This window comes from Puntigrus tetrazona, chromosome 7 (genome assembly GCF_018831695.1).
Source record: "Puntigrus tetrazona isolate hp1 chromosome 7, ASM1883169v1, whole genome shotgun sequence".
NCBI lineage: Eukaryota > Metazoa > Chordata > Actinopteri > Cypriniformes > Cyprinidae > Puntigrus > Puntigrus tetrazona.
Genome location: NC_056705.1, coordinates 13,415,796 through 13,433,732, shown reverse-complemented (window position 1 = coordinate 13,433,732; position 17,937 = coordinate 13,415,796). Strand labels below are relative to the sequence as shown.

The 17,937-nt window shown below is 37.8% G+C and overlaps 1 protein-coding gene across 5 annotated transcripts in view; it reads left to right on the top strand.

Annotated features, from left to right (window-relative positions):
- chd3 (chromodomain helicase DNA binding protein 3) overlaps positions 1-17,937 on the top strand; it is a 41,810-nt gene that overhangs the window by 3,916 nt on the left and 19,957 nt on the right. For 3 of the 5 annotated variants that reach the window (XR_006251435.1, XM_043245231.1, XM_043245229.1), the window contains exons 4-29: positions 623-747; positions 821-1,059; positions 2,014-2,141; positions 2,228-2,357; positions 2,703-2,878; positions 3,073-3,330; positions 4,822-5,025; positions 5,109-5,326; positions 5,413-5,544; positions 5,637-5,727; positions 6,931-7,122; positions 7,258-7,458; positions 7,682-7,819; positions 8,679-8,800; positions 9,026-9,199; positions 9,354-9,495; positions 9,703-9,834; positions 10,826-10,943; positions 11,959-12,083; positions 12,445-12,676; positions 12,832-13,001; positions 13,732-13,909; positions 15,211-15,297; positions 16,355-16,440; positions 16,842-16,975; positions 17,101-17,245. Coding sequence is in view for 4 of the 5 variants with exons in the window: in XM_043245231.1 (XP_043101166.1) it covers positions 623-747; positions 821-1,059; positions 2,014-2,141; positions 2,228-2,357; positions 2,703-2,878; positions 3,073-3,330; positions 4,822-5,025; positions 5,109-5,326; positions 5,413-5,544; positions 5,637-5,727; positions 6,931-7,122; positions 7,258-7,458; positions 7,682-7,819; positions 8,679-8,800; positions 9,026-9,199; positions 9,354-9,495; positions 9,703-9,834; positions 10,826-10,943; positions 11,959-12,083; positions 12,445-12,676; positions 12,832-13,001; positions 13,732-13,909; positions 15,211-15,297; positions 16,355-16,440; positions 16,842-16,975; positions 17,101-17,245 (4,077 nt within the window). In the remaining variant the exon portion in view is untranslated. The remainder of the gene's footprint in view (positions 1-622; positions 748-820; positions 1,060-2,013; positions 2,142-2,227; positions 2,358-2,702; positions 2,879-3,072; positions 3,331-4,821; positions 5,026-5,108; positions 5,327-5,412; positions 5,545-5,636; positions 5,728-6,930; positions 7,123-7,257; positions 7,459-7,681; positions 7,820-8,678; positions 8,801-9,025; positions 9,200-9,353; positions 9,496-9,702; positions 9,835-10,825; positions 10,944-11,958; positions 12,084-12,444; positions 12,677-12,831; positions 13,002-13,731; positions 13,910-15,210; positions 15,298-16,354; positions 16,441-16,841; positions 16,976-17,100; positions 17,246-17,937) is intronic. The other 2 variants (XM_043245232.1, XM_043245230.1) reach the window with 1 other exon arrangement.

The window sequence follows — 17,937 nt, the reverse complement described above, 5'->3', positions numbered from 1 at the left end:
GTTTCAAACCTGAACTATTTCTCTGTTCTGCTGAACATAAAAGACGTTTTTTAAAGCATGTAACCGAATAGTTTCTGGTCCTCATTGACTTGTGTTTTTCATGCTGTAAAAGACAGTGAGGACCAATAATTATTTGGTCACTCACGTTCTTCAAATAGCTTCTTATATGTTATAAGAAAGAAATCATACAGGTTTGGAGCAACTAGACGGAAATGTCTTTTTTCGCTTGGATTGTCCCTTTAACACATTTAAAAATAGCTGTTAGTATTTTCACTGTATCAAAAGATGAATCACTTTTATCTGCTAAACTAGTGTTAGTACTGTATATGCAGGAAATTTCCCTCAATATAATGTGTTTGCAGACAAATACCTCACACATTCCCGAATACATATGCAAACACATCATGAGAGGTTCTTCTCGCGCTTGCACCCAGAAATGATGAAAGACTGACAAGTACAAACTGTGACATGGCGTTTCTAGCTGTCGCATGTCCATGATAATGCACTGCACACATAATTACTGATCTAGTTAACATGTAGCAGAGTCTAGGGACGCAGATGTTTCCAGATATGCATTACTCATCCACATTGTGACAGCCATATGATGAAGCCTTTCTTTCAGCCGGTAGAGATGAAAACGTCGGCCCAGCTGGCTAGAGAGTGGGGACTGGAGGATGTCGATCACACATTCACTGAAGAAGATTACCGCACACTAACCAACTACAAAGCCTTCAGCCAGTTCATGAGGTACCGCACCAGAGCATTTGTACGTTGTAGTTCCGTTGCAGCAGCATGTCTGTAAACGTATGATTCTCTGCAGACCCATGATTGCTAAGAAGAACCCTAAAATCCCCATGTCCAAGATGATGACCATTCTGGGGGCCAAATGGAGGGAGTTCAGCTCCAATAATCCATTTAAAGGGTCGGCAGCGGCCGTCGCTGCTGCAGCAGCCGCCGCCGCCGCCGCCGTTGCTGAGCAGGTCTCCGCAGCAACAGCCTCCCCTGAACCTCCACCTCAGCCACCACCGCTCCGCAAGGCCAAGACCAAAGAAGGCAAAGGTGAGAGGTTACAGAGCATGGGCAGCTGTATGGATTTCATGCAGGACTTGTTCGTTCAGTCCCACTTTAAAATAGGTAACACTTGTTAACTGCTAACTACAACATTAAGTTAATTGCTAACTACTACAAAAAGGCTAATATTCTAGTAATATGCATGCAATATTAGTGACTAATAGTGTAATAGGTGTAACCGTAAAATAAAGTGTTACCTTTAATTCACTTTGTGAATTAACAAAAAAAAATGTTTTTGTGGGACTGATGGCAGATAGTACATTAAGACAGTAGTTTTTTATTGCAGGTTTATTAAAATGTTATTTTAAATATGCAAATGATTAATTAGCATTTTAAAAAACGCACACATTTGCATACAGTTAGAAACTTAAATCTTAACATAATTAAATCTAATAAAGCCACGTTTAGAATTCTTGTTTTCTTCCGAACACCTTTGTGAATTAAACTGTAAAAAACTGTACTTAAAATTGGGTGTAAATATATTACAACACAAAATTCATTGGGTAAGAAACCACAAAAACAATTTGTGTTTATTTTTTGTGGAAGGGCCAGTGAATATTTTGTAAGAGCAAGTAAAAAGAAAAATCCTTATTGTAGAACACTGCTTAGTTTAGAGACACTGAATCTTAGAGCTGCTTCGAACAAATCGATTGAGAATCGCTGGAAAATGAGGTGATATTAAACATGTATTTTGAAAAAATAAAGGCTTTTTTGTACCTTGCGTGCGTGTAAACCTATTGTAGGAGATTTCCAAAACAATAGTCTTAATTGGGGAACTTTAAGACTGCCATTGCCCTCATTTAAAGTTGATATTTTTGTTTAGTTTTATCTCAAAATGTGCATGATGTCTAAATTCACCTGATTGAAGTTTTTTGTGTTTTTTATGCACATAGACAAAACACTGTTTAATTTTAGTATTGCCTGTTTATTGTTTTCCCTCAGGTCCTGGCTATAAGAAACGCAGTAAGAGTCCTCGTGTCTCGGATAAGAAGAAGCCAAAGCCCAAGAAAATGGCTCCTCTGCGTATTAAACTGGGAGCTCTTGGTAACAAGAGGAAGAAGAGCAGTTCGGTGAGAGTGTGTGTGTAATACGTGTGCACATAAATGCGTGTTGAGTGCAATGGTTGTGTTTGATCTTGTGTGTGGTTGTAATGCAGAGTGAGGAAGTGGATGAGGACGATTCTGAGCAGGAGAACTCCAGCGTTCACAGTTCTTCAGTCCGCTCTGACAGCTCGGGACGGATCAAGAAGAACAAAAGGGGTCGCCCAGCAAAGAAAAAGAAAAAGAGTAAGATGTTTACTTTTCCTTATTGTTTTGGATGGGTCTTCTAACCATCTGATGTATGAATTAAATAAACTCCCTTTGACGTGAAAAAATAGTGTAATCTTTCCAGATCTTTTCCCATGAAAATTGTCTTCATAAGTATTCAAAATTGTTCATTGCGATTAAAGTTTCTACTGAAGTTATGAGTAAGTACAAAAGATAAATGCCAAGGTGTTTTTTTCTTTGAAGTATGTTGAAGTATGTGAAGGTGTCTTTAATGGTAAAAACCGCCTTTAAATATATTGGATATATTGGATCAGAGGGTTTAAAATAAATTTTGTTAAATGTGTCCCTCTCTGTTTCTCTCAGTGCTGGGTGATGAGGACGGTGATGGCTATGAGACTGACCATCAGGACTACTGCGAGGTGTGTCAGCAGGGAGGAGAGATCATTCTGTGTGATACCTGTCCTCGAGCATACCACCTGGTGTGCCTTGAGCCTGAGCTTGAGAAAGCCCCAGAGGGCAAGTGGAGCTGCCCTCACTGCGTGAGTCACATATACCCAAACCTACGGAGCTACAGGCTGAATTTATACTGATACCAGACACAAAAAAGTCTGATCACATTTTTTTTGTGGGAAGGTGATCAAAAACATCCAAAATTGTTGTCTTTGATATAATTGAATTCTTCATATTTCTTCATAGGTTCTTCGTTGTAATGAAAGTGCATGTTTTTTTCCAGGAGAAAGAAGGGATCCAGTGGGAAGCCAAGGAAGAAGACTTTGAAGACTTTGAAGAAGAGTGTGATGATGTCCGGGATGTGGAGGTAGGGCTGGGAGGAGAGGAAGAAGAGGATGATCACATGGAGTTCTGTCGTGTGTGTAAAGATGGAGGAGAGCTGCTGTGCTGTGACTCCTGCCCGTCATCTTATCACATTCACTGCCTGAACCCCCCTCTGCCCGAGATCCCCAACGGAGAGTGGCTCTGTCCACGCTGCACTGTGAGTCTCTTTATCTCACAGGGCTTAATATTTATTTTGTTTTGTTGTATTGAAAGTCTCTTAGAGGGGTCATCGGATGCCCATAAGTTGTGATTCATTTGGGGTCTTAATGAGAAGTCTATAACATTCTTTCTTTAACATTCTAGTCCATGTTGCTTTAAATGCTAATGTACTCTCCTCTCTTCTGTGGAATGACGAACAGACCATAAACTTCAGCCTCAAAACTGGCTAACTAGCACATTATTAGGAAAGGAGATTTGTAAAGGTCCATAAAAAACCCCTTATACTCACTTCTTCTGTAGATGAAGCTGGATCACAAATGCAAACATAGATGCATTTAGGCAGATCGCAGATTTGCGCATTTCCCTTCTAGACAAAATAATGTTAATCCTCTGCGTCTCCAAAGGACTGCTATATTTATTATTACATTCAGCAATAATTTAATCGCTTACTTGGAGACATCTTGTCTTCCCCTGCGCCGGAGTCGACACAATGTAGACTGATGACAGCTCACTCAGAGCAAGTCTAAGGTAAGATGCCTTGTCAAATTAACTATTGTGGGAGCAGCCTGTGCAGAACTACGTCATTCTGACAGAAATCTCAAAACAGCCTGGTTTGAGAAAGAACATTTTAAAATAGAGATTAAAAAACAAAGGGTGTTTTTTTTTATTATATTATTACAGGATGAGTGTGTACACACACTGCCAACACACTTTTATATTTCAACCCTTTAAAGTGAATTTTGCATCCGATGACCCCTTTAAAAACAGTGCATTCATCACTGATATTTTTGGTCTTATATGCGGCTTATTGTTTTTCCATGTGCCAGACCCAAACATTTGAAACTAAAAATGAAAACTATGCTAGTAGAAACATAAACAATATCAATATTTATTGTGAAATCAATGACTTACCAACCCATAGTTGTGGAGTCACCACAACGAACAGTTTTGGCCCTAATAAAGTTTTTCCAAAAGTTAGTGTACTTGGTTACCATGGAGACAACACTGTCAGTTGAAGAGCATGCTTGAGATGAAATATGAGGCATGTGATGTGTGAAGAAAAGAAAAAATTCAAGGTAAATATCACTTGTGAACAGAATGTTATTACATTTTCAGTTAAGCTGTAATTTTGTTAAATTATGCAAAAATGTGTGCAAATATTCTTTGACTGTGGGTGTATATACATATATATATACATATATTCGTAATATACGAAATAACATAAAATAATATGTAAAGCATAAATAGAAGGGTTGATTTGAAGTGAGCTCGGCTGAGGTAAGTGAGTTAAGTTTGCTTGTCCTGATTTTGGTTTGTTGCAAAATTATTGCGGTTGCCTTTGGCTTGACAAATGGTTTTGAGTGGAATAAGTAATTTATTAGGTTACTTAAGCAAAATGAACTTGAGAATTTTAATTTGTAAGTAATGTATTACAAATTCGTCCGTGTAGTGGGAATATTTCATATGATCTTCTGTTGTTTGTTTTCAGTGTCCAGCAATCAAAGGGCGAGTGCAAAAAATTCTGCACTGGCGATGGGGTGATCCTCCACCCCCTGTTCCTGTTCCTCCACCCCCAGACGCACCACCCGATGCACCGCCCCCTCCGCCTATGAAGGGTCGTCCGGAGAGAGAGTTCTTTGTGAAGCTCGCAGGACAGTCCTACTGGCACTGCACCTGGATCACAGAGCTACAGGTGCGGGTGTTAGACAGCATGAGACGGACATAAGTGCTAAAAGACGTACAGATTTAACCTTAACAAAATCTGTCTTTCCTCAGCTCGAGATCTTCCATTCTGTGATGTTCCGGAACTATCAGAGGAAAACGGACATGGACGAGCCGCCCAGTCTGGACTATGGCTCTGGGGGAGAAGAGGATTCTGGGAAGAGTGAGAAGCGGAGGGCCAAAGACCCTCAATACGCCATTCTAGAGGAGAAGTACTACAGATATGGCATCAAGCCCGAGTGGATGATGGTGCACAGGATAATCAATCACAGGTGTGCCTTTTTTGTGTTAATCTACTACGTACCGTATATACTAATAATTTGAATATTAATTTATATGTTCGTATGTGTGTGCACAGCGTGGATAAGAAAGGTAACTACCACTACCTGGTTAAATGGAGAGATCTGACCTATGACCAGTGCACCTGGGAGAGAGATGAGCTTGACATCCCTGAGTTCAGTGCACACAAAACGGCGTACTGGAGACACAGGTGCAGTTATGCATAAATGTTTCAGAAAAGTACCACAAGAGTTTCTCACAGAATCTTTGTTTTTTAGTTTTGTATTTGTTTTTTTCTCACAGGGAAGAAGTGATGAAGGAGGACCCAGAGAAGCCGAGGAAAATGAGGAGGAGAGAGGAGAACGATGACGCTCCAAGTACCCCTGTTAATGATGTTGGTGTCACCCTTTTATTTTATTTCAGTGGTTCAGAAATAGTATTTTTAAGGCCAAGTAACATTTTTATTAAAAACAAGTACAGTCTAGTCAGAACGGTGTTCCCCTAATCTTTTTAGCTGTTGGTCATCTATTTAAACGTAATGTATAATATTTTTTTCTCCTGTAGTCAAGATACATCCTGCTGTTATGCTACTGCTTCTCAGCCAGGGAATGAGGATGTGATGAAGCGTTTTAACTATTATTATTGAGGTTTTATTATTAGTATAACATTTTAGTAAATAAAATAAAAATTAATAATAGTTTATGAAGTTTAGTTTAATTTAAATGTTAATTTAAATGTTTCCTCCGTGGTCTTAAAACATAAATACATAAATAAACATGAATAAAGAACATAGTTTTCAATGATTAACTAATTTAAAAACATTTAAACAAGCAAAAAGGTTCCTAGTACTTTAGCAGGAAAAAAAGAAAGACCCAAAAAAGACAAATACAAAACAATGATCATATTAAGAAGGATTTACGCTGTCACAATGTAGCACGTTCTCTAGTACAGTTCAAACCTGCCTTCCTGAAAAATGCATCTAGTTGCTTACATAACTTTCTTTTCAATATTAATTGTATAATAAAGTGTGGCATGCGATGCTGTGCCTGCGTAACAGGCAATGCTCAGCATCTCAGATATCCATGCCCCTTATTCCATAAAAAATGTAGGCTGTTCACTACAGCCTTCGACACAATGCTATATTAAAACCCTAAATATACTGAGTAAAACAAATATAAAACTCCAAACAGAATACAGTGTTAATATTGTTATCATTTTTATGATAATCTCATGTCTACATATTAAGAGTTGGAGCTAAACTGTACATTGGCCTTCCAGCAGCGGGAGTGAGCACCCGTTTTAAAACCTTTAGTTTTATGTAGCATTCATCAGTTTGAGCCACTTTCTCTGCTGTTGATTCATTTGTATTTTTATCTGATTATATTTGTTTTCTCATATTATCTGCCGGTCAATAGCCCACAAAATTGGGTCCTTGTACCCTTTTGTACCTTCCTGAGATTTATTTTAAATACCTCTGAGGTTACATTTTTCATATCTGCTTTCCAGCACAATGTCCTCAGTTCATTCAAGCTTTTAGGGCATGTATGACCACCCTGTTTGTTTCTAAAAAGTTCCATTCCCAACTCTCTTTTCTCAGCCTACAATCAAGTATGAAGAACAGCCGGACTTTGTGACAGAGACGGGAGGGACGCTGCATCTCTATCAGCTGGAGGGGCTGAACTGGCTGCGTTTCTCCTGGGCACAGGGAACAGATACCATTCTAGCCGATGAAATGGGCTTGGGCAAGACCATCCAGACTATTGTTTTCCTCTACTCGCTTTTTAAAGAGGTCTGTGATGGTCAGGTTACGAAAGTATTTTTTTAAATGACATGTTAACTTTTAAACATCATGTTAAATTTCTCTCTGCCGTCCTGTTCCTCTCTGTGCATCCTTCCATGTCTCTCTGTCCATTTTTCTCTTCAGGGACACACTAAAGGGCCGTTCCTGGTGAGCGCTCCATTGTCCACTATCATTAACTGGGAGAGGGAGTTTGAGATGTGGGCTCCTGACTTCTACGTTGTCACTTACACCGGCGACAAGGACAGCCGAGCCATCATCCGTGAGAACGAATTCACCTTTGACGACACGGCGGTGAAGGGAGGAAAGAAAGCCTTCAAATTACGGGTGAGGAGGAGAGGGGATGAGTGCTGAAAGGGGAAGGAATGACTGCTGATTGGAGAGGTGAAATGCAAAGATGGACAATGTGAGAAGGAAAATGAAGAGAAGTGTGGCGGAAAGAGAGGAGTCATTGTGTGAGAGAAGTGGGATAGGATGTCATTTGGGTGCTATAGGAAGAAGTGATTTTACACTAACCAATATTTTAATTTTCTACCCGTCGTCCTTCTAGAGAGAAGCGCCCATTAAGTTCCACGTGTTGTTGACGTCCTATGAGCTTGTGACCATAGACCAGAATGTTCTCAAGTCCATTGAATGGGCCTGTCTTGTAGTGGATGAAGCCCACCGCCTCAAAAACAACCAGTCCAAGGTACGCCGACTTAGTTAGGTTTTCATGTTTTGACTGGCTTGAAAGAGACTGTGTGTGTGTGTATGTTTCGGTGATTCATCCTAATTTAATGCAGTACAGGAAGTAACTTCTTGGAGGTCTTTGCAACATGGTAGATTGAGGATGACATAAAGAAATCAGCAATATACTATCATAATAAAGACATTACATGTTTTCATTCAACGAGTCATTATCTAAGAAAGAGTTTGGGGTTATTAGAAAACAAAAATCTCTTATTCACACATTAACTAATTTGATCAAACGCAGAAATACAAAAATAATTATTTGAATGTTGAACAGTTTTTTATTTTAATAGGTTTTATATTATATTTTGATGAAAAAGCTGAATTTCCAACACCCTTACTCCAGCCTTAAGTGACACGTGATCTTTTAAAATCATTTCTTGCTCAAGTAATATTTTTATTAATATCAATACTGAAAAGACGTTGTGTCCTTGCTTAAAACCGATATGCTTAATTTTTTTTTCTGACCCCAGTTGTGTAAATATTTTTGTAGAACTTGTGATAAAAGAGTCCTTGTTTAAAACCAATATTAATTTTTAAAAAATCTTACTGACCCCAAACTTTTGAACTGGTAAGATGATCTATATTAAAAAAAATCTACACATTCAGAAATTACATTTCAAAATTCACAACAAATTTTTCTCCTGATTGTTTTGCAAAAAGAGATCAAATAGTTTATGATTGGTGAGTACTGCTCGTCGTGGTTTCGTAAATCCGTAGTAAGCACATATATATTTCCAGTGAAGTGAAATACAGATTTTGGGTGTGTTGGGTGTGTTTTATTACATTTATTAAAGACAGTTGTTGTGATGTGTTAGTTCTTCAGAAGACTCAACGACTACAAGATAGACCATAAGCTGCTGCTAACAGGAACTCCACTCCAAAACAATCTGGAAGAACTTTTCCATCTTCTGAACTTCCTGACACCCAACCGCTTCAAGTACGACCATATACATAAAAGCGCATTTATATGCTTAAACACATCTATAAAAGTGTCCCAAAAAGTATTTAGAAATATTTTGTTATATAACGCAATATATAGACTTTTTTTTTGTCTATCTGAAGTGTCTAGATACGTTTAGAGGCCACTCAAAAAGTTACACATCCCCACAGGCACGTTTTAACACTCAAAATAATTGCACTTCACTTTATTTCTCTCCCTAAGTAATCTAGAGGGTTTTCTAGAGGAGTTTGCAGACATCTCTAAAGAGGACCAGATTAAGAAACTGCATGATCTGCTCGGCCCACACATGCTCCGGAGACTCAAAGCCGACGTGTTTAAGAACATGCCGGCCAAAACTGAGCTGATTGTCCGAGTGGAGCTCAGCCCCATGCAGAAGTAAGCTCTCAAAATTGATTTCACTAAAACAAAATATGTGTTGATATATATATATATATATATCAAGATATTCAGCAGAAGTAATACAAATATTGTATTTGTTTATATACATTTCTTACTCTTGCTTTTTTGTGTACACACTGTGTATAAACAGAAAATACTACAAGTTCATTCTGACGCGTAATTTCGAGGCGCTGAATTCTAAGGGAGGAGGAAACCAGGTGTCTCTGCTCAACATTATGATGGACCTAAAAAAGTGCTGCAACCACCCCTACCTCTTCCCCGTTGCTTCTGCCGTAAGAACACATTTTATTTCTGACAGCAGCAGAAAAAACCTGCTGAAAGACCTTAAGTAGTGTGAAATACTGCCACCTGCTGTCAGGAGATTTGATTCGAATGCTGTCAAAATGTTAAATGTAGTAGTTAATATGTTTAGTGTTTGACAAGTTTGTTTTTTTTTTACTGTGCACATGGGTATCATTGGCTGTCTTGTTGTGTTACAGGAAGCTCCCAAAACACCAAGTGGAGCATATGAAGGTGCAGGTCTCACTAAGGCTTCTGGGAAACTAATGCTGCTGCAGAAAATGCTCAGAAAACTGAAAGAGCAAGGCCACAGAGTGCTGGTGTTCTCTCAGGTACAAACACATATGTAAATACTTTCATTTAGCTTGAATGAAAATGCAAACGCTGGTTAATACACACAGCCGTAGATCACTGACAAACTACTTCAGATCAAATCTATGGCTGTTAACTGGCGCTTGATTTGAAATCGGGTGATGGAGATTTAGCGTTAATCAAAGAACCGGCGTTATATATGTATGTATCGCCGAGCCCTAATAAGAAGCTGCGCTGCACACTGGCTCCCAAATTGTGGTTGTTTAGTGCCCCCAGGTGGTGCAGAGCTCATCTCTGAAAATGTGAAAATATTACTAAATATGGTAACACTTTATTTTAAGGTGTCCTTGTTACAAATGTAGCATGTATTTACTATTATAATAACAATCAATTGCACATGGGTACATGCAAGTAATCCTAAAGCCCTGTTCACATCAAGAACAATAACTTTAATGATAACTATAAAGATAACAACATTAGCTTCCACAGCAGCAGACGATATTGTCTGTTTATTCTAAGCTCATGTTAAACTGCTGCTTTAAATTTTCCAACTCGTTATAGCAGGATTGGTTTTAATTGTTTTTACCGTTCATCAGCTGATGTTCAAATGTTCTGAAAGTGAATGCAGTGATATTGTTCTCTGTGCCATTATTGTTATTTAATATTGAGATTGTTTTTTAGAACTATATCTGTATTTTTATCTTTATAGTTATTTAAGCCGACCCCTAATCATACCCCTAACCATATAGTACATGTAGTTATTTAATATTGCTCAGTATGTAAATGTATAATTGCATTGTTACAAGGACACCTTAAAATAAAGTGTAACTCAACATATGTAGCCTAGGGTTTTAAATAATTTACCATATTTTAAACTTCAAAAGCTTTGTGTTTCTAATCATTATATTCTAGTTTGGAGCTCACGGCAAGATAGGTGTTACTTAGATGGTCTAATTTGATCAGATCACGTCTTACTATATCTTATTTTAACTTGCTTTGTTTTCCCCGCAGATGACCAAGATGCTGGATTTGCTGGAGGATTTCCTGGATTATGAGGGTTATAAATATGAGCGAATTGATGGAGGCATCACTGGAGCTCTCCGACAGGAAGCCATCGATAGATTCAACGGTAAGAGCAGAGCACCAGGTATACATATTTTGCACATAAATTATCCAATTAATATTACCGGAGTGTGTTTTGGATACAACTAAAGTAGCACTCTTGTGGTGCTTCTGTAACGTTTTAGATTAGGTTGTAATTAGATGATTTAAAGGAAGATGGTCTAAGATGTTTGAGAATCACTCAGCTAGAGATTTGGTTTTTATAACTTTTCAGATGTCATCTTCGCTTTCTCTCTTCCCAGTCCAAATGTTCACAATAAATGTGAATTTAGAGAGACTATTTTTCATTATTTGTAAGACTCAATCCATACTTGGAGCTGTTGAGTCAGTTGTTTTCAGATGGAAAGTTTATGCCAGATGCCGAATGTCTTATCTTAAAATGGCAGTTCATTTATTTTATTGTCGGGTAAGAAAAACTTACAATTTACAAGAGCAAAATGACTTGAGAACAGACACAGTTGGGATGTCATATCTCTGTTTAAAGCAGTTATAAATGCTGGAATCATTGTTGAGTTTGAATGTTACACAGTTTTGAAAGATATATAAACATTTGAACAACAGTTGTGCTATAATTATATCTTATGCATTGTGCTTTGGTGGGAGAGTTTATTTATCTTTTTTGTGTGAGGTGGATTTATTGTTTAAATAGTTTTTTAGGTTTTTTTTAGATTGTCGTGTTATTTGTTACTTGATGACTTTTTGGGTGGCCGAAGTGTATGACACAATCTTATATCACACAGTGAGCAAATTCATATAACTTTAAGGAATTTTTATAAATCCAAACAACAATAGTCGAACCTATTCTGCCGCCAAGTTTTTCCTTGCTTATTCATCATGTGTGTATGTATAGTGTCATCTTGCTCACCGATAGCCACTTAGATATATGTACATAATGGTTTTACAAATAATGTTTAACTATATTATCGGATAAGCGAAATCTCTATTGTTGAACGCCCCATTGTTACCGCATAGTATTTTCATTAAAAATCTAAATGAGATTTCTTCTTCTGTCGGTCACACAGCTCCCGGGGCGTGTCAGTTTTGTTTTCTTCTCTCTACACGAGCGGGCGGTCTGGGAATCAACTTGGCCACCTCGGACACTGTCATCATCTTTGACTCTGACTGGAATCCTCACAACGACATTCAGGTGAATATAAAAAAAGAGGAGTGTCTCATACAGTCCAAGCCAACGCTCACAGACATTTTCTCTACTTGTGTGACCCCTGACAGGTTTGCTCTGGCGTTTTCTTTGTCGTGTGCCACCTAGTGGACAGTTTGAGGAGTACAAACTCCTGAAACTTAAATAAACACTCCACTTTTTTTGAAAATAGGCTCATTTTCTCCAGCAGATCTGACTGAATGAATTAAAAAACGGTAAAAATCAACTTGTTACCTCTGGGGGAGTTGAGGAATGAGTCTTATTTCCAAAAAAGTGGAGTGTTCCTTTAATACAGTGTCTGTGAGGTTTCAAAGCAAAACATATTTTGAATCGTATGTCTTTCTCTCAGGCGTTCAGCCGAGCTCACCGTATTGGTCAGGCCAATAAGGTGATGATATATCGGTTTGTGACTCGTGCCTCCGTGGAGGAACGAATCACTCAGGTGGCCAAAAGGAAGATGATGCTCACGCACCTGGTGGTGCGGCCCGGTCTGGGCTCAAAAGCTGGATCCATGTCTAAACAGGAGCTGGACGACATCCTCAAGTTTGGCACGGAGGAGCTTTTCAAGGATGAGATTGAGGGTGGGATTGATAAATTGATTGATGTAGAATAGTCAATGAACCAGAAAATTGTTTGTTAATTTAGTCAACTAATGAACATGTTTGTTATGTTATGGAAAAAAACTCTGTAACTTTCTGCTGTACTGAAGGTTCACCTGTTTGTTTCTTATTTTCAGCAGGGGACAATAAGGATGATGACAGCAGCGTAATTCACTACGACAACGCCGCCATCGAGCGTTTGCTAGACCGCAGCCAGGACGCCACGGACGACTCTGACATGCAGAACATGAACGAGTATCTAAGCTCCTTCAAGGTGGCCCAGTACACTGTCAGAGAAGATGACAAGGTGGGAGATATTATCCAAGAGTGGGGCTTTTGAGGAATCTACATAACATTTAATCGCCTCACCAATATTTCCTGAAATAATCCTGAAAAAAGAGCCTCAAAGCATGTTTTGATTTAACGACTATCTTAAGTATATACCACTCATGTCTCTAACTTTTCCTGCCTTTTTTTACATTTAAAGACTTAATAGAGGCCTCAGATATAATTCTTTTTTCTATTACTTTTTTTGAGATCTACCTCCAAAAATAATTGGCAAGGATGCTTTAAAATCAAAAGTGACAGTAGACACGTTTATAATGTTGCAAAATATTATAATTTAAATAAATGCTGTTATTTTGAACTTCAGACAAAATTTGACAGCACTTCAAAGATAAGAAAACTGAAGACTGGAGTAATGGCTGTGGAAAATTCAGTTCTGCCATCACTTGAATACATTACAGTATATTTAGAAAAATTCAAATACAAAACAGTTGTTTTAAATTGTAAAAATATTTCACACAACTGCTAGTTTTACCTGTATTTTTGATCAAATAAATTCAGACTTGGTTAGCATAAGAGACATAAACTATTTGTATTTATATTTACATCTTTTCTGAAACTCTGTAGGATACTGGAGATTACTGGGCTCTTTTTTCAGGAGAGAAATGGTTTCCATTTCCTCTCCATAAAACAGTATCCTCTTTGAGGAACAAATGAGATATTAAGGAGATGTCATTTGTTGTTGTATCCAGATAGAGGAGATAGAGAGAGAGATCATTAAGCAGGAAGAGAATGTGGATCCGGATTACTGGGAGAAACTCTTGAGGCATCACTATGAACAGCAGCAGGAAGATCTGGCCCGCAATCTCGGCAAAGGAAAGAGAGTCCGCAAACAGGTCAACTACAATGACGCGGCTCAGGAGGACCAAGGTACAGTACTTTCTACAGACGTTTTCTTTTTGGCATAGCGATTTGAGTGAAAAGTTAAACTGAATTGTACTGAATTTATTTTTTTGTGTAAGTAACAGCAGCCGTTGAACTCCATGAACTTCTTAAAGGGTATTTTTTCATGTTCTTCAGCATAATTTGAGAACAATCCAAAGAGCATAAGCAGAAGAACATCTGACTGTCTGTACAAAAGCTGATCTATGTAACAATTTCCATCATTTGATTAATGACTTAAAAAGAGTCAGTCATCTGAAATATTTCTCCATCTCATGTCATAATGTTTCTTTGTTTCAAGTTAGTCAAATTGAATTTTGAATCCTGGATTTTCAGTGTGGTCTCAGACTTTTGGAGCCCAATGAATTTTAATTAGCCCATTTTTCTTTCCTTTTATTACAATAAACCATGTTTGTGCTTGTCGTATAAATGCAGCGTATTATCTCGTATAAATCACCGAAATTACATCTTGTAGCAGCTTCATTTTTGGCATGCGGTTTACTACGTTACTCTTGATTGAGTGGGACAGAAAGGCTGTATCCCACACACTGCTGTTTTGGTCAGGTTAGACCAGCCACATGCAGTTGACTCAGAAATGGCTACATCCGCAACACCCAGGGGATGCCGAAGTGTGGCAGCTTTGCATTTATGTGTCAAAAGAGAGAAAAACAAAATGGTCAAGAAAAAGACAAATAACAGAAATAAAAAAGGAGGTTTTCTCCAGAAAGAAACAATATAGAATTTTTGGTTTTCTGATGGCGCTTGCAACTGCATAATTACAGTAATAACTGAGATAAACTCTAGGTACACATACTTTTCTTTGTGTATCCAAACAGTCTGACTTGCATGAACATAATGCTGCAGCATTTGCTCTGCAGAATATATTACATATACGCATAGAAAACAACAATCTGCTGGTCTTTTTAAACGTTTGACAGCAGCCGTGCTTCAGTAATTGACATTTGTGGGTTTTCGTTTTGGTTTAAACAGCCATGTGTTTTCCTGTAGGACTAAATCATTCTCTCTGACAGCTGAATTCGAACAGAATGCCTAAGCAGGGTTAGATAAGTGGAGATACAGAACATTTTGTCACAAAAGAGCCAAATTTGAAACGATCACATCTGTCTTTTTTCCACTGTTGAATAGGGTTTGCCAAACAGATATATAAGATTTTGGTTGGGCTTCGTTTGACGGTTCTGGTGAATGGAAATTGTTTGACCGCTGCTAAACATATTCTGTACTGTGGTTTGTTTATTACCGACGGTGCTCTTTTCTATATGCTGTTACAGAGTGGCATGCTGACATTTCAGATAATCAATCAGAATACTCTGTGGGCTCAGAGGAGGAAGATGAGGACTTTGATGAGAGGCCTGAGGGTGAGGAGCAAACAGACACACTTCCAATTAATATTCACATGTTGTTCTTGATATAAACAAAAATAACCTTAATACAATGTAATAACTAATAATAAAATATCATCATCTTATTATTATTATTATTATTTTAATAAATCAGCCAAACTTATTGTAAAGAATTTTACAATTAGGTTGAAATAATGCTCAACTGAACTAAAAAATAAACAGTAATTTTACAGTGTTAATTAGTGTATTTTTTTATATGATATATTTTTATATTATTGTTATATATTATAAAACAATACTAATAAATTAATATAATATAATATATATCATATGGACTATATATATATATATATATATATATATATATATATATATATATATATATGGGTTTATAAATTTTTATATATCTTTTATATTATTTTCTATATTTATAAATATACTATTGTTTACGTCCTGAAATCTTAAATTATATATTATAATTAGGTAACACTTTTTTAATGTCTCCTAACTAGTTGCTTATTAGCATGCACATTACTAAAAGTCGTAATTAAGAACATATTAATGCCTTATTCCACATAACCTTACTCTACATCCTTGATCCTACCCAATGCCTAAACTTAACAACTGCCAAACTATTAATAAGGAGCAAATTTGAATTTTATTGATGAAAAAGTCATAGATAATAGTGAATAAGTGTTCCCTTTTCTAAAGTATTACCAAAAATGACAACTATTTGTGTTATGCACACTGCGACATAAATCATGCAGCTTATTTAGGAGAGATTCTGTTACTGTACTGTATGTTGCTCATGCAAGCTTTGCTCACAAATGTACAAATATCCTTTAGCCCCTTTAAATAAGACATTTAATTGCTCCTTTTGTCACCTTTTTGGGACATCTTGTGGTTTTGTCAGGTTTTGCTATTCTTCTTGAGGCACATTCACAGTTTATGTATTGCAGCTGTTCAGGATAATGTATCCTTCCTGTGCTGTAACCCTGTTTCCTGATGCTGGCTCAGTGAGATGGACATGTTGAACTGATCTCTTGGCTGACTCTCTTCTCCCCTCGTCCAGGTCGCAGACAGTCACGCAGGCAGCTCCGAAACGAGAAGGATAAACCACTGCCACCCCTATTGGCCAGAGTGGGCGGCAACATTGAGGTATCGTGCAGCTACTCTTTACTCTTTCGTTTGTGTTGGCGCAACTATTGTAAATGGCCATTAAAAGATGCATGCTTAGCGTAAAATCAACACAAGCCTATTGGTCACAGCTTAATGTGATTTATAGTGTATTTTCCAAGTGTTTGCTTATCTGGAGGTCGCCTGCGTGTCCAGTATATACAGCGTCTCTGGATGCATGCCTCTTATAATTAAATTGACTGACATAGAGCTGGAGATAACAGGGCTGCATTTTTCCAGTTTTGAGAACTGCCCAGTACCGTTTTATAATGTCAATAAAAGCATGTCTGTTTTTCGTATAAGGCCTGATTAGATTAAAATCAATTTACATAAAAATGCAATCTGTCGTCTTCTGCTTAATCGTGTGTCTGTGTGTTGGTCAGGTACTGGGCTTCAATACGCGCCAGAGAAAAGCCTTCCTGAATGCCATAATGAGATGGGGGATGCCAGCTCAGGACGCCTTTTCTTCTCAGTGGCTCGTGCGAGACCTCCGCGGCAAGAGTGAAAAAGAGTTCAAGTATGACTTTCTTTACCAGTAAATGTGTTTGGAAAATGTCATTTGATACAGCAGTGTGTAAACTTCAGACTTGGGCACCACTAAGGAAACTTTTCTCTTTTCCATTTGCTTTGTTTCTCTGGCAGGGCGTACGTGTCGCTCTTCATGAGGCACCTCTGTGAACCGGTGGCTGACGGTTCAGAGACGTTCGCCGACGGTGTCCCGCGCGAGGGGCTCTGCAGGCAGCCGGTTCTCACGCGGATAGGGGTCATGTCTCTGGTAAAAAAGAAGGTCAGTGTGGGTCTGCCACATTTCAGAGTGATAATAGTGGTTTGGAGACGGTTTAATCAAATGCTACCTCTCAAAAGTTGACAAAAATATGTTTCAAATAAATGCCGTTCGATTCTATTCATCGACAAATACTGAAAAGAAATGTGTCTTGGTTTTCACAGAAAGGTAAAGCAGCATTAACTGTGTTCAGCATTGTTTCACTTGAGTGCAATGGCTGCTGGAAAAAAAATTCTGGGAATAAATTGCATTTTGAAATACATCAAAATGAAAAGACGGTTTTAAATTCCAATAATATTTTACAGTTTTACTGTTTTACATGCATAAATAGCTGCAGCCATAGTGAGCTTAAGGGACTTCTGTCAAATAAATTTGACTGACCCAAATTTTTGACAGGTAGTAGGCTATAGGGCAGTTTCCCGAATATGGATTAGATTAAGCCAGGACTAGGCCTTTGTAAAATGAGGACTTTTAAGTTGTTTTTACAAGCATGCCTTGCAAAAAAGCATTACTTGTGAGCATTTGAAGATCAAACAATGGCACTAATGTATTTTTAGTGCAAGCTTTTTTCAGTTTCAGATCTGAATTTTTTTTTATACATATTTTACCAACCCCAATGCTATACCCTATATTGTATATCGCTGTTAAAATCTTCTGTTTTAGGCACAGACTATTGCATCACATTTTATGCCGTT